Here is a 19,906-nt window from a genome sequence, read left to right on the forward strand (position 1 = left end):
GCAAAGCAGAAACCTGTTGGATCTCCTTCTTTCCCTTCTCCCTTTCGTTTCTCGATTGTTCTCTATCCCATTGTTTATTAAAAAAAAAAAAAAAAAAAAAAAAACAGAGATATTTGATGTACAGAAATTTTTGTGATTGAAGGTTTTTTTGCAATTGTTCTCTATCCCACTTCTCATATTTGTTTCGATATAAGGTTTCTCTTTCTGCTCTACACTCAGGTATGCGATTTCAATTTCTCTTTTCCTTCTGTATTGAAATTGATATCTTAATTTTGTGGTTGATTCAATTGTTCTTGGTTCTATTAAGTGTTATAGATGATTTAGGGTTTTGTTTAGATTCTATTGTGTAATTATCTCCTCAAGACATTGAAAAATAAGAACATAACCAAAATTTTTACTTCTCGGGCGGATACTGGAAGTAGAAAAAGTCGAAATAGTTGAATGTGGTCTGAATATTTTGTTTTCCATGTAAGTTTTGTCCCAAAATATTTTAGCTAATTTATTTATTTGTTTTTGCTTTTGAATATTTTCTTTGTTGAATTAATTGGACTTTTGAGACTGATAGAGTGTTTTATTTCAGCTTACTTGTTCTTGAGATTGCTTAAAGTTATTAATTGGGTCCTTTGTTTTTGATGCATTCTTAATTTTATCTCTCACAGTTCCAACTACAAATAAGTACTACTAAACCATTTTTCCAGTCTCTTTGTCACTGCAACTTTTTAATCCTAACAACAGTAACAATAATGTGGCAATGCATGCAACTCAGTTAAATTATAGCTATATATTTTAAATGTCTTTCTATCCACTGTTTATTATTATTTTTAATGTCTTGCAGAGACGAGTTGATTGATTGAGCTTTTGCGCAATAAGTTTAGATTTGGACTGACATTTTCTTTTTGGTATTGGTTCAAAAGCAACAATGAGGCTTCTACCCATGATTTGAAAGCTAAAAATTCTGCTTATTTAAATTAATTAATTAAAAATAACTAAAGCATAGCATTTTCCATGAATGATTAATTTGTTTATATTTTGGAACTCTTCTTTATTGCCAACTCAAGCAGTCTCTGCCAACAATATATATCATTGTCAACTACTTTTCCTTTAAAGGTTTTTTTGACATGGAGAGCAAAAAAAGGATTTGCTAACAGTTCCTTGGGTGCCTTTCCTAGATATTTAGCGTTAGAAATAAATCATAAGGGCTACATCTATTAATTAGTAATATTGAAACCATCAATTAGTAATATTGAAACCCTGATCCCATATTATCTTCATACTTTCACCTATTTAATGGGGCCACCCTTCATTTAAGAATGTTGTCATTTTGATTGGTGTCTTCGAGAAGGAAATTTTACTGAAAAGAGACTTCTAATTGTTTTTGTGATATAAAGTATGACAAATGATGAATGACCTACATAGACTTTGATTACATTGATTATCTTAATCAATCTCAGTGCACATTAAAATGGAGACTTTTGGTGAATGATATAAATATAGTTGCATGTTAACTTTAATAGTGATGAATGTTGATTGTCAAGAGCCTTTTGATTTATATGTGAACAAAATTTAAACAAGAAAATCTAGGATTAAGGACTTTGAACCTTAATTATCTACTAATCTTTTTTTTTTTTTTTTTTTTTTTAAAAAAAGAGCTTGTGGTCAAAAACATTATAAAGGTGGTTTTAGTTGTGATAAAAAATTTTAATGAGGAATTTTTTAATTATAATTTTTGTGTAGCTCATTTTATATTTTAGGATGAATCTGAATTAGAATATATGATACTGAAACAATTGCAAGTAAATCTATACAAATTGTAACATAGCTATTTCTAATAAAAAGATTGGCAATTTTTTCAGTGTATATTTCTTAGTATTTGTAAATTTTACTATTTTCATTACAAAATGTTGGTTGTTATTTTATATGTGGAAGCTGACTTGACCAATAGTTGTAGTAAATTTATAAAAATTTATACACAAATACAAATTCTTCACCTGTAAATGAATATTTTGTTGTCAAAATGAATTTAATATTATTCATTCACTCTAAAGGAACTTTTACCATTTCTTTCAATCAATACCCAGAGAATATGTTGCAAGTTGCCATCCTATAATAATTTCATATCAACTTAATTTGAAATGAATCCTAAGATTAGGAACTTTTCGCAGTTGCACTTAAAAATAAATAAATAAAACAGTAGAAAAATAGCTTTTGATTTTAACTGGTAAAAATAGTTTATAATTTTCAAGAAAAGTTTGAAATCTTTCAATTTTTTAACAAGTATATCGTTTTACGTGACTGTTCTTGAAAATTGTGCAGGGTAGTTAAGGATGTTCAATTAGATGGTGACTTCATCTCCAGCATAAAGTGGTTAGACGTTAGATGCAATAATTGTTGCCTCATCTAAGCCAGGCTTGTGATGTTCATGCATTTCAGTGAGAACGCTGTTGCATATTTATTTCAGTGAGTCTTCTTGAAACAATTTGTAAAAGGATGCGTACAACTCTGTAAGTACAAATCTAAACATAAACACGGATTCTGAGAGACTGAATGAGACTTTCACAACTTATCAAGTCCTAACATTGGCTTCCCTTTGTCCTTTTACAGGGGGAGGGTTCCTTTGGGGTCAATAGCAGACTTGTGTTGCAAATCAATATTGCTTAAACATGTATGTATTTTTTATTCTTGTTCTCTGCTGGGAAACTTGAAGTAGGACATGTTAGAACTGGTTTACAACTGCTTTTTTTGGTGGGATAATTGCAAGTCATTTATAATTTTTAGTTTAGAGTCTGAATTAGAGCTGATTAGAGTGAGAAAATAAAAGAAATTGCTGGTTGTTTTGAAGCTGTGAACAGTACCCGCGGCACTGTAGCAACAGAAGAAGGAAGAAACAGTAGCTAGGATAAAGAAAATGGGCATGCAACTAGCCTTCCAGTCCAAATCAAATGCTTTATAATTATGATTCCATTGTCAATAACCTAATAGAGATCAAATAGTTAAAACCTATTCCTACTAGAACTAGGAATCCCAAACTAGGAAAATATTAAACCTATCCTACATAGGATAGAAAGCAAACAACTAAGTATTTCTATAAAATTCCTTAAATATAACTGAATGCTGAAATTTTAAGTAGAAAAAGTTTGTAATACAAATCTAAATTTCATATTAGAATTAAATCAAAATTATCCCAGCATCTGATTTTTCTGGATCCCTTCAAAATGGCTATATGGTCACTGACAATGTTCTTTACTGCTTCACAACTATTTGGACACAGGGGGAAATAAATGCAACAGTCAAATTGAGATTTTGTCGAAGTATTGCCACTTCACTCGGTAATTGCAAATTTTTCTAATTGGGATGTACGTTTCTGATTGATTCCTATTAAAAGCACAGAATAATTTTAATATGCAACTGTTTCTGTTTGAATATAAATTGATTGAGAACTTGAAATTTGAAAATATTGCTTAGAGGCGAAAGAGATTTTGTCAGCATCTACTTGTATGCATGTTTAGTATTTTTGTGGATTTGAACATGTTTAAGGTAAATAACTAAATAATATATATGAATATATTTGGACATATACTTTACTAAGCACGTTTCAACTCAAAGCCTTCGTTCCATTTTCATGCTGTTTGAGGTTAGCAATAGGACCTTTCACCAATCATTTTTTAATGGGCTTTGATTCATATATCATTACTTTTGCTATCTTGAATTGAACAAATGTCTAACCGTGGATAGTTATCACTGTGTCTGAATGTACTCATTTGTGCAAACGTGCTCTCAAATGCTTAAAGAAAGATTAGACAATATGTGAATTGATTTTAAATCATATTTAGTGGCAAAAGTTGTTGAATGCAGCCAATATTTTTCTGAAGCATGGAGAAAAATCAACTGGAAAATCCATTCAGAAGCAAATTGTTGATGCCCTTTACCTGGGTGAGAGAGGCAGAGCGTCCCATCTGCTTTTAGATCTCAGCCATGCAAACAACTCATTAAGAGCTAATGACTTTGCTGATATTCTCAAGTATTGTGCAAGATCACCTGACCCGTTGGTAAGATAAGCAACTAGGCAAATTTTTCTGTTTCACCTGTATTTCTTTTTCTACTTTTTTTTTTTTTCCATTTATGCTATCTAGATTTAAGAAATGATTCTCAATTTATTGCATTGTAACATGTGTATTTCAATTAAACTATATTTAAGAACTGACCTTGTTTTGTTTTTAATTTTTTTAGCCACTTTGTCTTATGTTATTAGGGATCTTGAACAGAAAGCTAGAAAAAAACATGAGAACCAAATTAGTCCTCATGCATTTAGTAATATGTACGACATCCTGTATCAGTATGTTGTCTGTCATTAACATCTTGTTATGGATATATTAATCGGATGGTGTTATGCCTTGTTGCCATGCTTATGAAGATTTTAAAGAATAACATGCTAAAATAAAAAGTGCAAGATCAATAACATTGCATAAGCGGTGAGTTGGATGGAGTTCATCCAAGAATGCACCAAACTGTGAAAAATTGTATACGGGTTTGCACCCTGTTCTAGGCCCATATTGCTCTATCAACCTAAATGAAAAGAGCTAATTTGATGTTAGTCATTTGGAAGGGTCCTTTTTGGCAGCAACAGTTACAACAGTTGTTTGCTTTTGGTGCAGTTTGCGATGGAGACTTGGAGAATAATGCGGGAAAAGGGGATTGGCCTCAATAACCGATCCTGCCTCTTTATGATGCAAGCTCTATGCAAAGGGGGTTATATGGAGGAGGTAAATGCATATTGCTTTACCCTATGCAAGAATTTTCAATGCCCTTTTTGTGATGATGCATTGGGATCAACACCATTATTGTATTTGGCCCACATCTTTGTTTAGTTTACAACTTTTAATTAATAATTATGGAAGTTGGAAATATTTTCTCACTTTACTCTACATTGTTGAGAGAGGAAGTTTGGTGTAGCGGTAAATTTACTTCACTTGTGACCTAGAGGTTATGGGTGGTTTGAGCCACAAAAACAACCTCTCTACGAAAGTAGGGGAAAGCTGCATACATCACCTTCTACAGAGCCCACAAATGTGGGATGCTTCGTGCATTGGTTCGCTCTTTTTTTATTCTAATTCTATATTTGACTTTATGCTAAGGATTTTTGTGTCTTCCTTGTGCTTTTTTTTTAGGCATATGATCTAATTCATTTTCTCAGAGAAAAAAGTGGCATGAATCCTAGTCTTGCTATGTGTAATAGTTTCTTGGAAGCTTGCTCAGAAATCTACAGCATAACTCATGCCAATCGATGTTTAGATTTGATGGAGCGTAGAATGTTGGGGAAGAATGAAGATACATATACAGCGCTTCTCAAGGTTTGTAAAGTGCATTGTACAAGTTTGACGGTTTTATGCTGAAAGGCATGAGTAGAAGCAATTTGGCTCAGATTCCCCACCTTCCTTTTCCAAGAATCCCAGAAGATTACATGAATAAAAATTAAAATGAAGATAATTTGCAGTCAAGTGTAGTTTGCTTGTTATTTTGCTCCAACTGACCTGTATTTGTAAAGTATTGAGATTACATTTTAAGTTAAGGCAAGCCAAGTTCATTAAATGGTTGTTCTGAATTTTCCCCTTCTCTTGCAGCTTGCTGTTATTCAGCGAAACCTGTCTGCAGTCCATGAGATTTGGAAGGACTATATCAAATACTATAGTCCAAGTATTTTGTCTTTGCAACAGTTTGTTCTGTCCTTTGTAAGTTTGAGAGATACAAATTCTGCATGCCAAATGTTGCAACATATGGTGGATTTAGTCCTTCGAGGAAACATATTTATTGAGAGCACTGCTTATGGAAAGTTGTATTCTTCAAGATTGGACATTCCTATACCTTCTAAAGATGAGTTGGGTTTGCAGAGATTTTACTTGAAGGAGATTAATGAACTGTCTGTTCCTTCAAGAGTAGATGCCTATGCTAGCGGCATAGAGTGCAGCACTATTTCTAATACTGGAAAAAAAATTGAGTTTGTTGGAACAGTTGCATTGAAAAACATTGAAAGCATACCTGCTATCAAGGTTCTGAGGTCATCTTTTGGGAATGTAATGCATGCATGCGCAAAAGAGGAAAATTTTAGGATAGCAGAACAGTTAATGCTTCAGGTCAGACATTTATTTTTTATCAGCTTCGTTATCTTTCTACGTGGTAGTTTGTGCAAGGATATATTTTCTTTTATACTTCATTGTATTTAGTTTAGTTATACATTTATTTGAAAACAGAAGAGAAGAGTCATGTACTAGAACTGAACTTGGTCATGCTGGATTCTTCAATTCTAACTCTCATCACATTCAAAACAACTAAACATAACAATATTTTGGGCCAGTTTCTATATTTGCTAAAAATCATGTCATGCACTTCAGAAACATTTGTTGACGTATCTGACAGCTCCTATGTAGTTTGTCCATTTTTCTGTTTAGTTAAGATTGTCAGTTTAAGTTATATTATTTCTAATATGATTACCATAATCGTCTCATTTTTTTGTGCTACTTCGTTGTTTTTGTTCTTTTTCTCTATATCTTCTCCTTCTTCTAAATCTTTTGTATGACCAAGTTTTTCAGAGTGTAATTCTGTACACTTTCTATTAATGTTATGTTATCATGTAGATGCAAAATCTTGGGTTGCAACCTTCAGAAGGTACATATTGCAACTTTATTAGAGCTATTATTTCTGAGAGAGGTACAAGTGAAGGCATGGAAGTGGTACATTTTTTCTTTTCATTAGGTGGTTATTTCGTTATCTTAGAACTCTATTCCCATTCCAAGAACAGATTGGGCATTCATGTTCTGCTTGGATGAGTGATTGTATGTTTCACGTTTTCTACAGCTAAAAATAATGCAACAGAAGAAATTGAGGCCAAAATGTAAAACTCTTGCTGTCCTTTCAATGGCTTGCTGTAAAGAGTTGGAACTAGATTTGGCAGAGGCTTTATTGGATCAAATTTCTAATTACCAAGATCCACGTCCTTATAATTTTTTTTTTAGAGCATGTGACGCTATGGTGAGTTATTTTCCTTCAGCTTGATGGTTCACAATATGTTGGTTTCTTCATTTTCCTTTTTTTTTTTTTATACTCGAATATGACGTTACTCAAAAAAAAAAGAGAGGAATATCCTCACATAAGAAAGAGAAAAGGATTAATCTTTCCACTTCAGTCAACAGAATTTCTATATTGAATTGAAGAGTCGTTGATTGGTGATTGCAAACAATCTGACCATGCAATCTTGGTTGAGTGCGTCACAACATATGGAGCAATTGTCTGTACTATGAAAGAGCAGTGAAATTGATATCTGTCATAAAATCTACTAGTTTTATGTAACTTGTAATTTTCTAGAGGATTATTTGTTTCATAATTCAATTGAAGCTTATGGGTACTGATTTGACTATTCTAATAAGCAGTAGAAATTGTTGATTGCTGATTGTGCAGGATAAACCAGAGCGTGCTGTTCGGATTTTGGCTAAAATGAAACAATTAAAAGTCAAGCCAAATAGCTGGACATATGCACATTTGTTTTCATTATTTGGTAATGTGAATGCTCCATATGAAGATGGCAATATGTTGTCACAAGTAGACTCTGCTAAAAGAATAAATGCTATAGAGATGGATATGGAAAAAAATGGTGTTCAGCACAGTCAGTTATCAATAAAATTTTTGGTAACTTCCCACCTCATGTTTTTTCTTTTTCCCCTTCTATATAGGCATTGACCAAAATTACTGACTTCATGGAGTATTAATATTAGTTTAGCATCACTTTGGCTGTGAAAATGAATGTTATCCACTATGAAATTATAGGAACTAATAAATCATGAATTTTTGTTTCATAAAAAACTAGTGGATTTTCTTGTCTAGAACCTTCTCACTTACGAAGTTCCTGTATGCTGCTTTTGGAGACAACCATCTTGATGCAAGTAACAAAAGCAAGTTACGAGTGGTTGAATAACATGTAAATTGTGAATGTGATAGTTTGGTGACAATATTGTCATCTTTGGGCGATAAATCTAGAGACTACTTATAATTGCATTATTTCCATTTGACATATGACCTAAGGCTATACTATGTAAACCTTTAACTTTTTTACTTCACTTATGGTATTGGTACTTAATCCCTTTTTTTTTTAATCTTCAGCTGAGAGCTCTTAGTGCAGAGGGGATGATAAGAGAGCTCATCCAGTATTTACACATGGCAGAAGACCTTTTTTCTCGCCGTAACATTTCTTTGGGAACACCTATCTACAATATAGTGTTGCATTCACTTGTGGAGGCTAAGGACGTAAGTGATTTTTCCTTGTGTCTTATCTATTATCCTGTTTTTTGCCTAATCATATGTCTGGTTGACATGCAGAGTCGGTCAGCAATTAAAATATTCAAAAAGATGAAATCAAGTGGTTTCGATTTAAATTATGCAACTTATACTACAATGATTGATTGTTGTAGTATCATAAGATGTTATAAATCTGCTTGTGCTCTAGTTTCCATGATGGTGCATGATGGATTTTATCCGAATACAGCTGCATATACTGCTCTCATAAAGGTATTTAAATTTATTCAGCGCGATATTTGCCATGTAAAATTTTATACATCTAATTCTTGCTGCTATTACATAGATGCAACAAACATGGAAATATTTCCTGCAGTTTTAATGTTTCTGCTTGTTATATGCCTGAACAATTTCAGTTTTTTGCCTAACAAATCTTGATATTTCCAATTAATTGGCTATAATTCTGCTAGTGGACTTTACTTCACTGTTACTCTCTCACATCATCCTCTTTTCTTTTGCTCTTATATCATTTATGTATTTTTCATTGTTAGCAAAAGAAAATATTTCAGTACAAAAATATATAGGTTTTACCCTTGCTTCTTCCCATTTAGTTGCAGATCCAGAGATTTTGCAAAGTGAAGTTCGTATAGTTTGTATTAAATTATAAAAATATAAAATAACAAAGTAATATAAATAAAAATTTTAGTACATAATACGCATGCATGATTGAATAAATTATAATTGTTTTCTACGCATTTTCATATCTTGAAAAATAATACGTATCCCTGCATCACTAACATTGTCAAATGCATATTTCTCAATATGCTTATCTAAATAGTCATTTAACCATTAACCACCAATTTTAACTAATGAAATCCCGTTTACATGGGCATATATTATAATTTTTAGTAAAAGTGGGATTCGTAGATTATTGATGTGGTTCCAATTAAATTTTCAAAGGAGGTTCCAAAGCCTTTAAATATATATACCCCTTAAAAATTTTAGTTACCAGGTGGGTTCCAAGGATCCCACTTTGCCTAAGGTGTGTGCACCTCTGTTTCCATCCCTCTTTCTCTTCTCTCTTTCTTTGCATTTCTTCCATTTTCCTAGTGTTCCTCTGTAGAAATTGACTGGAATCATTTCTCACTGCTTTCTTATTTTCTGCCAGGTTGTCTTGGAAGATGATAACTTCGACGAAGCGTTGAATCTTTTAGATCATGCGAGGTCAGGCGGTGTTAAACCAGATGTATTGTCGTATAATACTGTTCTTAGAAAAGCATATTTAAAGGTATCTCATATGCCCGACCCTTTATCTTCCTCTCTCCTCACTCTCACTCTCACTAAACGAGTTTTTCTCATAATTGGAATGAAATCTAGAGAAGGATTGATATTATTGAGCATATTGTTGAGCTGATGCACCGTGAAAAAATCAAGCCTGATGGGGCAACCTGCAATTTTGTGTTCTGTACATACGTGGAGTGTGATTTTCATAACACAGCGATAGAAGCATTGCAAGTTTTGAGTTTGCGTATGATTTGTGAAGATGACAATTCTTTTCAAGAAAAGAAAGAAGAATTCGAGAATAATTTCATCCTTTCTGACGACCAAGATGTTGAGTCACGAATACTTGAGATGTTTGGAGGTCATCAGGAGACTACTGCTGTTGCCCTCTTGCATTTAAGATGGTCTGCCATTCTTAGGTTCCCAATTTGTTGGTCACCAAATGAAACTCTATGGGCAAGGAGACTTTCAGTTAACTATGATGCTAGAAAGAGTATTGTGTGATAGATATTTGTTGGTTATCGTTGATGAAGTTACATTATAAGAAAGGGGGACAAAGATTTGCCTGAAGGTCCTGGATTCGAGCCCAGGACTTGCGGTTTTTGCCTCATTTGCCTTCTTTTGAATTTGGCGTACAAGAGTTTGCCCCTTAATTTACACTTCTAGCTTCACTCCTGGCTACTGTTCTTTTTGTTCAACTAAATCATGGTGATGGTGAGGGCTGCAATTTTTTATGGGCAGTGATTTTTGGTTGCTTGTTATTTAATAATGTGTTGGGGGTCTATGTTGGTGGTGAGAGCTGCAATGATTCACAGCTTAATTGGAGTTTGGTTTGATTATTTCTTTGCAGCTTGAGCTGTCGGTGGTAGTTACATGGCAGCAAATTTCAACAGTGTCCATTAATATCGGATGTATTTTTACAGTCTAGCTGGACAATAATGAAATTTTGGTATTTTACCTGAAAAATAACAAATGTTAGATTGGAGCCAAGAATATTATTATTATATATATATACATATATATATATATATATATATATTTTTTTTTTTTTTGCATCAGTGTCAGGACTAATTTTATCTATTATTGGTATTTTTCTTTTTCTGAAAGGAGAGATTTATTTTATATAAAATTAGTTCAGCAACATATTATAAGTTTTTGAAGGAAATCGGAATTATTAAATAAATTATTAATCCAGTAACTTAAATTTGTTTCTAATTGTTTTTCTTTTATTATTGTTAAAATGGTATTATCATTTTAAATAAAATCATCAAATTTATCATATTTCTAATGTACGCATCTAAGAATGGGCCACTTTAGTTATTATTTTGTCTTCTTTTTTTTTTTTTTTTTTTTTTTTTTTTTTTTTTTCCTTTTCAAGTGAAAAAAACATCTATTTTCTTATTTGCATCAACTATTGTTGTCTTTTTCTTATTACTATTCTTTTAAATGGAAAATATCTATAATTTTTATTTGCATCAATTGATACTATTAGACATGCAAATATGATGGGAAAAAAAAAAGTTCAATGCCATTTCAAATAAATAAAACAAAGGGAAGAATAATTGGTACCTGAATTATAGTTAAGTTAACACATAAGAACTTTAATTTTTAAAAATTAATTATTAAATTTTTAATTTATCAGTTCATTAACATGTTGGTCCTTTCATTTAAAATAATATATTTTAACTGTCGATTAACTTAAAATTGATTTCTAAATTGAATTAAACTAATTATGAGATTCTTAATTTATAATTTCTGTTAATATGTTGATTATTCTCTACGATTTTCATTAATACTCTGATACTTTTATTTTGGATTAAAAAATTAAAATTTTAACAAACTCATAGTTATTTTTTAAAAAATAAAGATTTTTATATGTTAATTTGATTTGACTTGGATTAATTTATTTTTTTTCCCTAAAAAAAATGAAAAACTTTGGTCAAAGAAATAGGTAAAATAAGGGGCAACCAATGAGGGATGGGAGAGAAATGAGAACGGTGGCAGACTAACACGATCTCCAAATGAATTTACAAATACGCAATGCATAATTGCCGTTGCGAACGGACCATCCGTCGCACTCCGTAAACTAACAATCCTCTCTTTCACTGCTTATTCTTCTGTTCATCGTTTCAGATCTCAATTACCAAACCCTCCCTTTTATTTTTCTTTTTCAAAATTCTTTGATTCAAATATCTTAATTTTCATCGTTTTTAAAGAGGAAGAGGACGGGGAAGAGGAGAGACTCATAGCCAATGGAGGTGCCTAGCTCATGGGACGCTCTACGCAAACAGGTTCCTATATAATATATTTTCTATTATTTCATTGAATTTTCCATCGTTTTCTGTTTGGCTGCTGAGATTCCAATAAAGATTTCTTTTTCGATTCATCCCTGGAGTTTATGGTAATCAACGTGATGTTTAGATTTTTTTAAAAAAATTTCTTTTGGTGTCGGTTGGAGAAGTCAGTGCAAATGATTTTGAGAATAGGAGGGAAGATTGAGAAAAAATTAATATCTTTGGGAGAATCAGTTCTTTTTATATTTTGACTTAAAAAGTATATATTACGAGGTGTGAATTGTGATGGTAGACCAAACAATGTAAAGGAATGATTTTATAATTATGAAGTCCAGAAGCAAATGTGTAAGAATTTGGAGTTTGTATAATTGCAATCAAAGATTGAATTAGAGCAGTGATTTGGACCAGTGTAGGATTTTAATCTTTACTTCTGGATGGTTTTGCACATTGGTTGGTTCTTTGCCTAGGATTATTTGTTAGAATAGTCATGACAAAAGTTATAGTTTCTAGGATACAAGTGTAATGTGAAGAATATTGGATGAATTTAATCCAACGGTATAAGTTTATTGCACTGTGGTGAAATTCTTGGATGGTTTTAGTTGACCTGTACTTGATCCTTACCCCCATGTAACTCATCTTCATGAATGGTTGAAGTGACCATGGGCCAATGGCTGCACCCACCCACAGATAACAGGTATGCCAAGAACTTCTTTTAGGGGACTAGGGATTCCTTCTTTTGACTGTCTTAGGTTTCAGGGACCTTGGAGATCCTACATGGATAGCTATAACTTCTCATTGAAAATTGAAACACGTGTTAGATGCTTGAATATGAACTATGAACCTGACTGCAGTTGACTGGTTCATTGGCTTTTTGTCAACATGAAGGAAATAATGTAATACTGGCATGAACCTACTTCATTAAGGAATTGAAAAATTCTCTTAGATCTGCAACATGGTATACATTTCCTAATTAAGCTCTGTTTCATATTTGGGCAGAAGTGTGTCTACCTAGTACCTATTTGCTTACTAATGCCTTTGCTATGTCTTAAAACATTTAGTTGTAATGGTTGGTTTGCAATTTTTTTCATACAATCTCTTGGTTTAGGATAACTAGGAACTCTAGCTCATAAAAGTAAATTAATGGTGGAATTGGAAGGTGTGTTAAAAGGGAAAAGGTAAGACTGAGGATGATCTAGGAGCATCCAAGTTAATATTGTAAGTTTTTTAGTTTTCCCTCTTTAATTAAGATCCCTATGTAGCATGTTAATCAATAGGAAACATTTAGTTTTCCTTCTTTATTTAGGATTCCTATTTAATAGATTTTTTAGCTAATTAGAAATACTTGTCAATGTAGAATTAAGATTTGTCCTAACTAGTATAAATAGGTCAACCATAGTCTATATATTGTATTTTCTCTATTAAGAATTTTAATTCTTAAGTTTATTTAAAACCAATCATTTTATATTGTTCCAACCACAGTCATCCTATTCTAGTGATAATTGTTGAAAATTAATTGTCCTAGATTCTTTCGCTACGTCAAGTGGTATTAGAACACAAAAATGTGATCCAGAGGATATTGGGATTGATGAACAAGTCAAAACATGAACCTTTTTCATGGAGTTGGACTTGTAAACAAAGTGGCACGAGGTGGATTAGAATAGCAGTCACTCCACACTCTTGATTCAAATTGTGGTGGAATGAAGATTAGAATAGCCAATTTTTATGTAAAGTTATACAAGGAGGATTGTTGAAGTGGGGGAAGAACAACATCAATAGATGTTGATGACCCAAAGGAGTGTGAAATGGAAAATACAAAAAAAAAATATATATATATATATATATATATATATATATATATTGTTTAAATGTTGAAAACAGTGAAGGAAGCAACAAGGGCCTTATGGAACCAATCTATAATGAGGTAGAGCAAGAAATTGACCTAGTACCTATTCAAGGAGAAAGTATTGTTATTCAAAAGGTTCTTACTACCTCTAAGATATAACAAGAAGATTGGTATTTTGAAGGTGAGAAAACAAAGGAAGATCATTGTTCTTCGAAAAAGTAGTTGCTTGTGGATATTGATAGCATCGAGTAGCCAATAGAATTCTCAACAATAAGAGATGTCTATCATGCAACTAATCTCATTCCTAATGCAACTTTAGCTAACCGATTAGGTGAGTTGATCCAAGTAGCCCATGAAGTTGAAATGCATTTTCAATCAACATACCTAAATGATAGAAGGCTTGTGCAAATAAGTGGAACTCATTGTGTTGAGAAGGATGGATTGAATGGCTTGTGATGTTGTTTGCTCTTGCAGAAGCCCTAAGTACTTGGTATGCTAAGATGAAATTTACACTTATTAATCCTACTCTTATGGCTGATATGTCAAAACTCTACTCATCGGAGCCGAGTTGTTTTCTGACCCGAGGAGAATGATGTAGGGACATCCAAATTAATTTAGGAAGCTTTGTAGTTTTCTTCTTTAATTAAGATTCCTATATAGTATGTTAATTAGGAAACATTCAGTTTTCCTTCTTTGTTTAGGATTCCTATTTAAGACTATTTACTAATTAGAAATACTTTTAAGTATAGAATTAGTATTTGTCCTAACTAGTATAAATAGGACAACCATAGTCAGTTTATGTATTGTATTTTTGTCTGTTAATTCAGAATTTTAATTTTATGGTTTTATTTAAAACCAATCATTTTATATTTTTCCAACCACAATTGCCCTATTGTAGACCAAATTGTTGAAAACTAATTGCCGTAAATTCTTCCCGCTATGTCATGAGGTCATATGGACAAAAGTTGTCTCAAAAGATTTACTGCTTCTTGGCATTAATGTGGACTTAGTTATGAACGAAGCGGAATGGAAATAAAGGACTTACATAGCCTTCAAGCTTTGTTGTTGATGTTGCTGCTCTTTTATTGCAAATTGAAAAATGTCTTAGATGCTTGATATGGATTATGAACCTGATTGCAGATAACTGTTTATGTGGCTTCAATTTTGGCAACAAAAAGCAAAGAATGTCATACTGGCAGGAACATACTTCACTAAGCAATTGAAAATTTCTCTTAGATCTGTGCAATTCAATGTTCATATTAAGCTCTGTTTCATATTTGGGCAGAACTGTTTGTACCCATTACCTATGTGATAATTAATGCCTACTCTGTCCTAAAACATTGAGCTATGGTGTTTGGTTTGCAGAATTTCTTCATATGATCTCTTGGTTTAGTATAACTAGAAACAATAGCCAATTGATGGTGGAAGGTTTTAATAGGGGAAGAGGTAGACCTAGGATTATATGGAAGGAAGTTGTCTCAAAAGAAGTACTACTGTATTGACTTAGTTATGAACAAAGCCAAATGGAAACAAAGGATTCATATAGTTGACAACTAGTTTGGGATTAAGGCTTTATTGTTGTTGTTGTTTTCTATGTTTACTCTTGCTTAGACCTAGTAAATAATTGGCTAAGCTGTGATTACAGGCAAGGAAACTTGAAGCTCAGTTGGATGAGCAGATGAATTCATACCGTAAACTGGTTTCTGCAAAGGCTTCTACAAAAATTGATGCTGCAGAGGACAATCTAGAATCTGGGATAGACCGACTGCTAAAGCAGCTCCAACAAGTGAATTCACAGATGCAAGCTTGGGTGTCATCTGGAGGATCAGAAATGGTTTCTCATACCTTGACTCGACATCAAGAAATTCTTCAAGATCTTACTCAGGTATTATGGCTTGAAAGTGTAGTTTGGACTTTACTGTATATCTTACTTTGGGTGTATAGCATTTTATGTGTAGTACCAAAGATGCGTTGAGTTGGTTTACTGGGGAATGCATCTACTGAAGCTGAAACTACTTGCACTCGTTGTTTTTAAATATTTATGGTGGATTTATTATTCTCTTGGATTCACTCCTCTCTCTCTCTCTCTCTCTCTCTCTCTCTCGCCCTCCCTCCCTTTCCATCTTTTTCATATATTAGTTTAACAGATGTATTATAAATTTCCCACACTTATGCAATATCTGGTTCAAAATCTATTTTACTTATTTAATGTCACCAGAATTTCTTGTAACACTGTTCTTTCCTCCATGAGGCCTGAGCCTCTCCTGTATGGTAAACAACAAAAGTGAGAAGATTCACCTTTTCCATTAGTTTTGAATTTGGTGGGATTCATCTCATGCTATCAACTCACTGAAAGTTTTATGTAGCAACGCAATAGATGATATCACCCTTATAGTTGCTAATTTGGTGTTACACATGATTTAAGTGCAGGAGTTTCATCGTCTCCGTTCCAGCCTTAGAGCTAAGCAAGAACACGCTTCACTCCTTGAGGATTTTAGGGAATTTGATCGAGGTAGATTAGACTTGGAAGATGGTGTGGGTACCACAGAGCAAGCTCTTCTTAGAGAGCATGCATCCATTAACCGAAGTACAGGACAGGTATGATGTACAAAAATGCCTCCCTTGTTGTGGTACATCAGGTATTTATTTGAGTTCTCCAATTCTGTTGAATGCTAACACAATAAATATCAGATTGAGGACATGTTAAACTATTACATGGATATCAAGAATAAAATTCAAAAGCAATGTGAGGTGCCTGACTCTTGCACCTTTTAAAATTCAAAAGTTGGATCCTGCATTGCAGACATCCGTTCACCCATGAGTGGGACTTATCTTTTGATGGTAGTACTGCAGATTAGTCTGCGACACCCTTGGTTCTTTTGTGAGCATCCAACAGTGTGTCTCATCTGGTGATATATTTTGGCTTTAACTCTCTTGAAGACCACAAACTTATGCATAAATTTCACTTGCAACACTATGATTTGGGTTTATTTTCTTATTTGTTCTGTCCATGTTGATATGCATATGGCTGTGCAATGAAGAGAGAAAGAGAATTTCAGGTGATATATATGCAGTGCTTTATGTGTAAGTTCAAGGAAAGCTACAACTCTGCATGTGTTGTGTTGGTGTTGTCTAACCAATGTAAACTGATAAGTTTGTTGGATAATGTGAGAAGATAGTTTATTCCTTAATTTTTTTTAGCAGCAGTCTGTTTGAGATTTTTTTTTGTTTTTGGGGTGGTGATTTCGAAATAGTCGCTTTCCCTCTCATTTGAAGTTCCTAGTGCAGCTCTCTTGTTGAGGCTCGTTTGTTCTTCATTGATTGTTGTGTGGCACGGATTCCACTTAGTGCTCTTGGGGGAAAATTTTTTTGTCTGTTGCTTAGTGTTCATAATAGTGTGCTATGTCTGTGCACCACATTGTGTCATGTGTCAATGTAGCATTTTGGTATAGAAAAAGATAATGATGGAACTGTAACTGGTTACCAGCCATTATTTTTCTTGGGATAATTCCTTGTTGTAATTATTGCTCAATAACACATGCTGGCCATTCTGTCTAATTTCTGAGCTGTAATGATATAGATGATTTATACTTATGGCTGCTGCAGATGGATAATGTGATTTCACAAGCTCAAGCAACTCTTGGTGTGCTTGTCCTTCAACGTTCAACTTTTGGGGGAATCAATTCAAAGCTCAGCAATGTTAGCAGCCGCCTTCCAACGGTATTGTATCTTTGCTTCTGTACTAAATGTTTTAAATGTTTCTCCATTGCTGAAGTGTTGATTAGATATCATGCTTGAGGATCGGTGTGCAAGGGTTGACGCTGCCTCCACAAATTAATGACTAACTTTAAGGCCATGTTTGGTATAAATGAATTCCATAAAATTATGGAATTCTTTCATAATTTCATGTTTTCATGTTTGATATAAATGAAAATGTTCATACTCCAACCTAAATTTATGAAATTTTACATAGCTAAATCAAAGTCTACCATTTACATTCAAGTCTATTTTCTGTTTTTGGTTGAGTTATTGAACAAAAGAGATGGGGTTACTTTATGCACTTCTTGATGTTCTGTTTTGACATAATGCTCCAGGTAAACCAGATTCTCTCTGCAATAAAGAGGAAAAAGTCAATGGATACGATAATACTTTCCCTGGTTGCATCGGTTTGCACTTTTCTTATCTTTATTTATTGGCTGACAAAGTAAAGAATATCATGTTGGGTGTTCCTGGAAAGCGCCTGGGTGAAAGAAACAACCTTGTCCTCAACTCTTTGATGCTCTTGGCTTGATTAAAGAAGGCTGTGGTTTTTGTCGAGTCTAAGATGACATAACTAGCAGATAATACATTGTATTTTCATCTCCATAGCAGTGATGATATTTCTTGTAAAGGTCAATACAAAATTTGTTTAGACAAGGTTAATATGAGGCTAAAAGCTGAGACATCAACAGCGATCGCTCTTGGACAATTTTTATGTCCTTGGATTAACCAGGGTTATAAAATAAGCTTGTGATTTGGAAAAGTGTATATCATTCAAATTTGTGTCATTGGTTTGGTTATTAAATTTGTTTAATGGGTTTCAATTATTAAATCTCGCCAAAAAAAAAAAAAAGGCCATTTCTTTTGCTAATTAACCTACAGATTGTTAAGTTGCATTTTAGCAATTAGTTTATGGGAAAGCTACAAATACTTGATATTCAAGTCTATTTTCTGTTTTTAGTTGAGTTGGGTCAACTGGGTCCTGCTCCTATATGAAGCTTTTTATAGTGATTGAAAGCACCAATCAAACTCCAAAAATCAACCACACGAATTGAAAGCAGCCTCACACATGGCACTCCTAGAAAATAAGACATTCCTTCTTCAAATTGCGAGAAGTGACCTATCACATGTTCGTAGGATTTTAAACATAGAAACATGGACGGAAAGTGATTGGTCCCCATGTTAGGTTAAGGTAAGGAAAGGACTCTGATTGAAAGCAATCATAGAGTAACTTGAGTTCTGAGATAATGCCTATTATTACGCATAGGAAGATGGGAAATTCCAAATTCTACGGTTAGGACATCTTTCATAAATTAGCAGGATCTATTCTAATTCTCTATTGTGGCTGTTAAACTAATAATTTAAGATTTATGAAATGTGAATTAAATGGACTTCGTGAAATACATGGAATGTAAATGCATGGATTGCAAGGTGGGATTTCTCTCTTCCAAAATAATGGAATTGAGTTTATATGATTAAATTCATTAATTTCATAGGTTTGGACTTTTTTCTTCACGACTAGACAAAGAAATTTAAAAATTTATGAAATGTTTAAATTCCACTAATCCAAAAGGGATAGTATTATTATTAGTATCTCATTGTAATTCATGCTTAGAAAAGGTTAAATGACCTCAAAATAAAAATTGGAAATGTTTGAAAACTTTGTAATAACACCATTTTTGTTTACTAAAGCTTCTATTAGATAACCACAAGCAATAAAAACTTAACCAAAAAAAGAAAAAAAAAAAGTGAAATTCCACAATAGTTAAATTTGGAGATCCACATCAACAAGACATTAACCCAAATTATTGGCCTTTTGAGCAACTCCATGTGTCTTTTTATGAGTTATGATTCCACCACCAAAAAGAGAAAGGGAAAGAGAATATGAAATATTGAAGTGGGAGAGAAGTTGTCATCTTCAAGTAGCAATCGATAGCCTTTGATATTTAAAATGTGAGTTTGATAGTGATGGAAAAGTTGATGACTTTCTCTTCAAATTACTTCCAAAACATTATATATATATATATAAGATAAGAGAGACAGAGAAATCTACTAAGAGATCTTTGGGTCCAATTTTGATTAGACAAAGCAAGCCAAACCCAACCCTAAGAAATTATATTTGTTTTTTAATTGCAATCGACAAGGTTAATGAAATCAAAAGCAAGTGCACTCATACCCATTTCTTATTATACCTTTCTTTTCCTTATTACATCCATCAATTCCTTTTCTTGTTTGCTTAGCCATTATCAATGTTAAATCATCATTTATCTTCTCAATTATGGGTTTTACAACTTACGATAAACTACTAACGTTTGTCTAACAAATATTAATAGGTAGCTTAGACGTATAAAATTCTTAGTACATCCAATAATTTTTGTCTTTTAGTTCTTTAAAAATAATTTAGAAATTTTTTGATTGTTTTTGTTAATATAGTATATAGTTTTATTTT

General features: G+C 32.8%; 2 protein-coding genes across 4 annotated transcripts; both read left to right on the plus strand.

Moving 5' to 3' along the window:
• The first annotated feature begins 1 nt into the window (after window position 1).
• On the plus strand, window positions 2-10,610 carry LOC105630331 (Tetratricopeptide repeat (TPR)-like superfamily protein). 3 transcript variants are annotated; one of them, XM_012212134.4, is made up of 15 exons: window positions 2-219; window positions 2,314-2,501; window positions 2,602-2,662; window positions 3,269-3,326; window positions 3,853-4,046; window positions 4,653-4,760; window positions 5,166-5,348; window positions 5,619-6,128; window positions 6,630-6,725; window positions 6,850-7,023; window positions 7,450-7,677; window positions 8,149-8,292; window positions 8,365-8,553; window positions 9,449-9,568; window positions 9,658-10,610. In XM_012212134.4, exons 2-15 carry the CDS (start codon window positions 2,488-2,490, stop codon window positions 10,063-10,065), a joined length of 2,487 nt encoding a protein of 828 aa, XP_012067524.1. In that variant the 5' UTR covers window positions 2-219; window positions 2,314-2,487; the 3' UTR covers window positions 10,066-10,610. The 3 variants fall into 3 exon arrangements, with proteins under 3 accessions (XP_012067524.1, XP_020533462.1, XP_089576169.1); XM_020677803.3 differs by lacking the exons at window positions 2-219; window positions 2,314-2,501 and having other exon boundaries at window positions 3,870-4,046; XM_089720043.1 differs by lacking the exons at window positions 2-219; window positions 2,314-2,501 and having other exon boundaries at window positions 2,646-2,662; window positions 3,269-3,353.
• A 998-nt stretch (window positions 10,611-11,608) lies between these two features.
• GOS11 (golgi snare 11) lies at window positions 11,609-18,220 on the plus strand. Its single transcript, XM_012212137.4, has 5 exons — window positions 11,609-11,852; window positions 15,344-15,583; window positions 16,129-16,296; window positions 17,305-17,418; window positions 17,793-18,220. The coding sequence occupies exons 1-5, from the start codon at window positions 11,814-11,816 to the stop codon at window positions 17,904-17,906; spliced, it is 675 nt and encodes a 224-aa protein (XP_012067527.1). The 5' UTR covers window positions 11,609-11,813; the 3' UTR covers window positions 17,907-18,220.
• The last annotated feature ends 1,686 nt before the right edge of the window (window positions 18,221-19,906 follow it).

Source organism: Jatropha curcas, chromosome 1, assembly GCF_041381405.1.
Source record: "Jatropha curcas cultivar XTBG-Jc1 chromosome 1, XTBG_Jcur_1.0, whole genome shotgun sequence".
Taxonomy (NCBI): domain Eukaryota; kingdom Viridiplantae; phylum Streptophyta; class Magnoliopsida; order Malpighiales; family Euphorbiaceae; genus Jatropha; species Jatropha curcas.

Coding starts and splice junctions, on each gene's coding strand:
- LOC105630331 (XM_012212134.4), top strand. Junction 6,129..6,629: donor CAGAACAGTTAATGCTTCAG/GTCAGACATTTA, acceptor GTTATCATGTAG/ATGCAAAATCTTGGGTTGCA. Junction 8,293..8,364: donor CACTTGTGGAGGCTAAGGAC/GTAAGTGATTTT, acceptor GTTGACATGCAG/AGTCGGTCAGCAATTAAAAT.
- GOS11 (XM_012212137.4), top strand. CDS start 11,814: ATGGAGGTGCCTAGCTCATGGGACGCTCTACGCAAACAG. Junction 11,853..15,343: donor GGGACGCTCTACGCAAACAG/GTTCCTATATAA, acceptor CTGTGATTACAG/GCAAGGAAACTTGAAGCTCA. Junction 15,584..16,128: donor TTCTTCAAGATCTTACTCAG/GTATTATGGCTT, acceptor ATTTAAGTGCAG/GAGTTTCATCGTCTCCGTTC.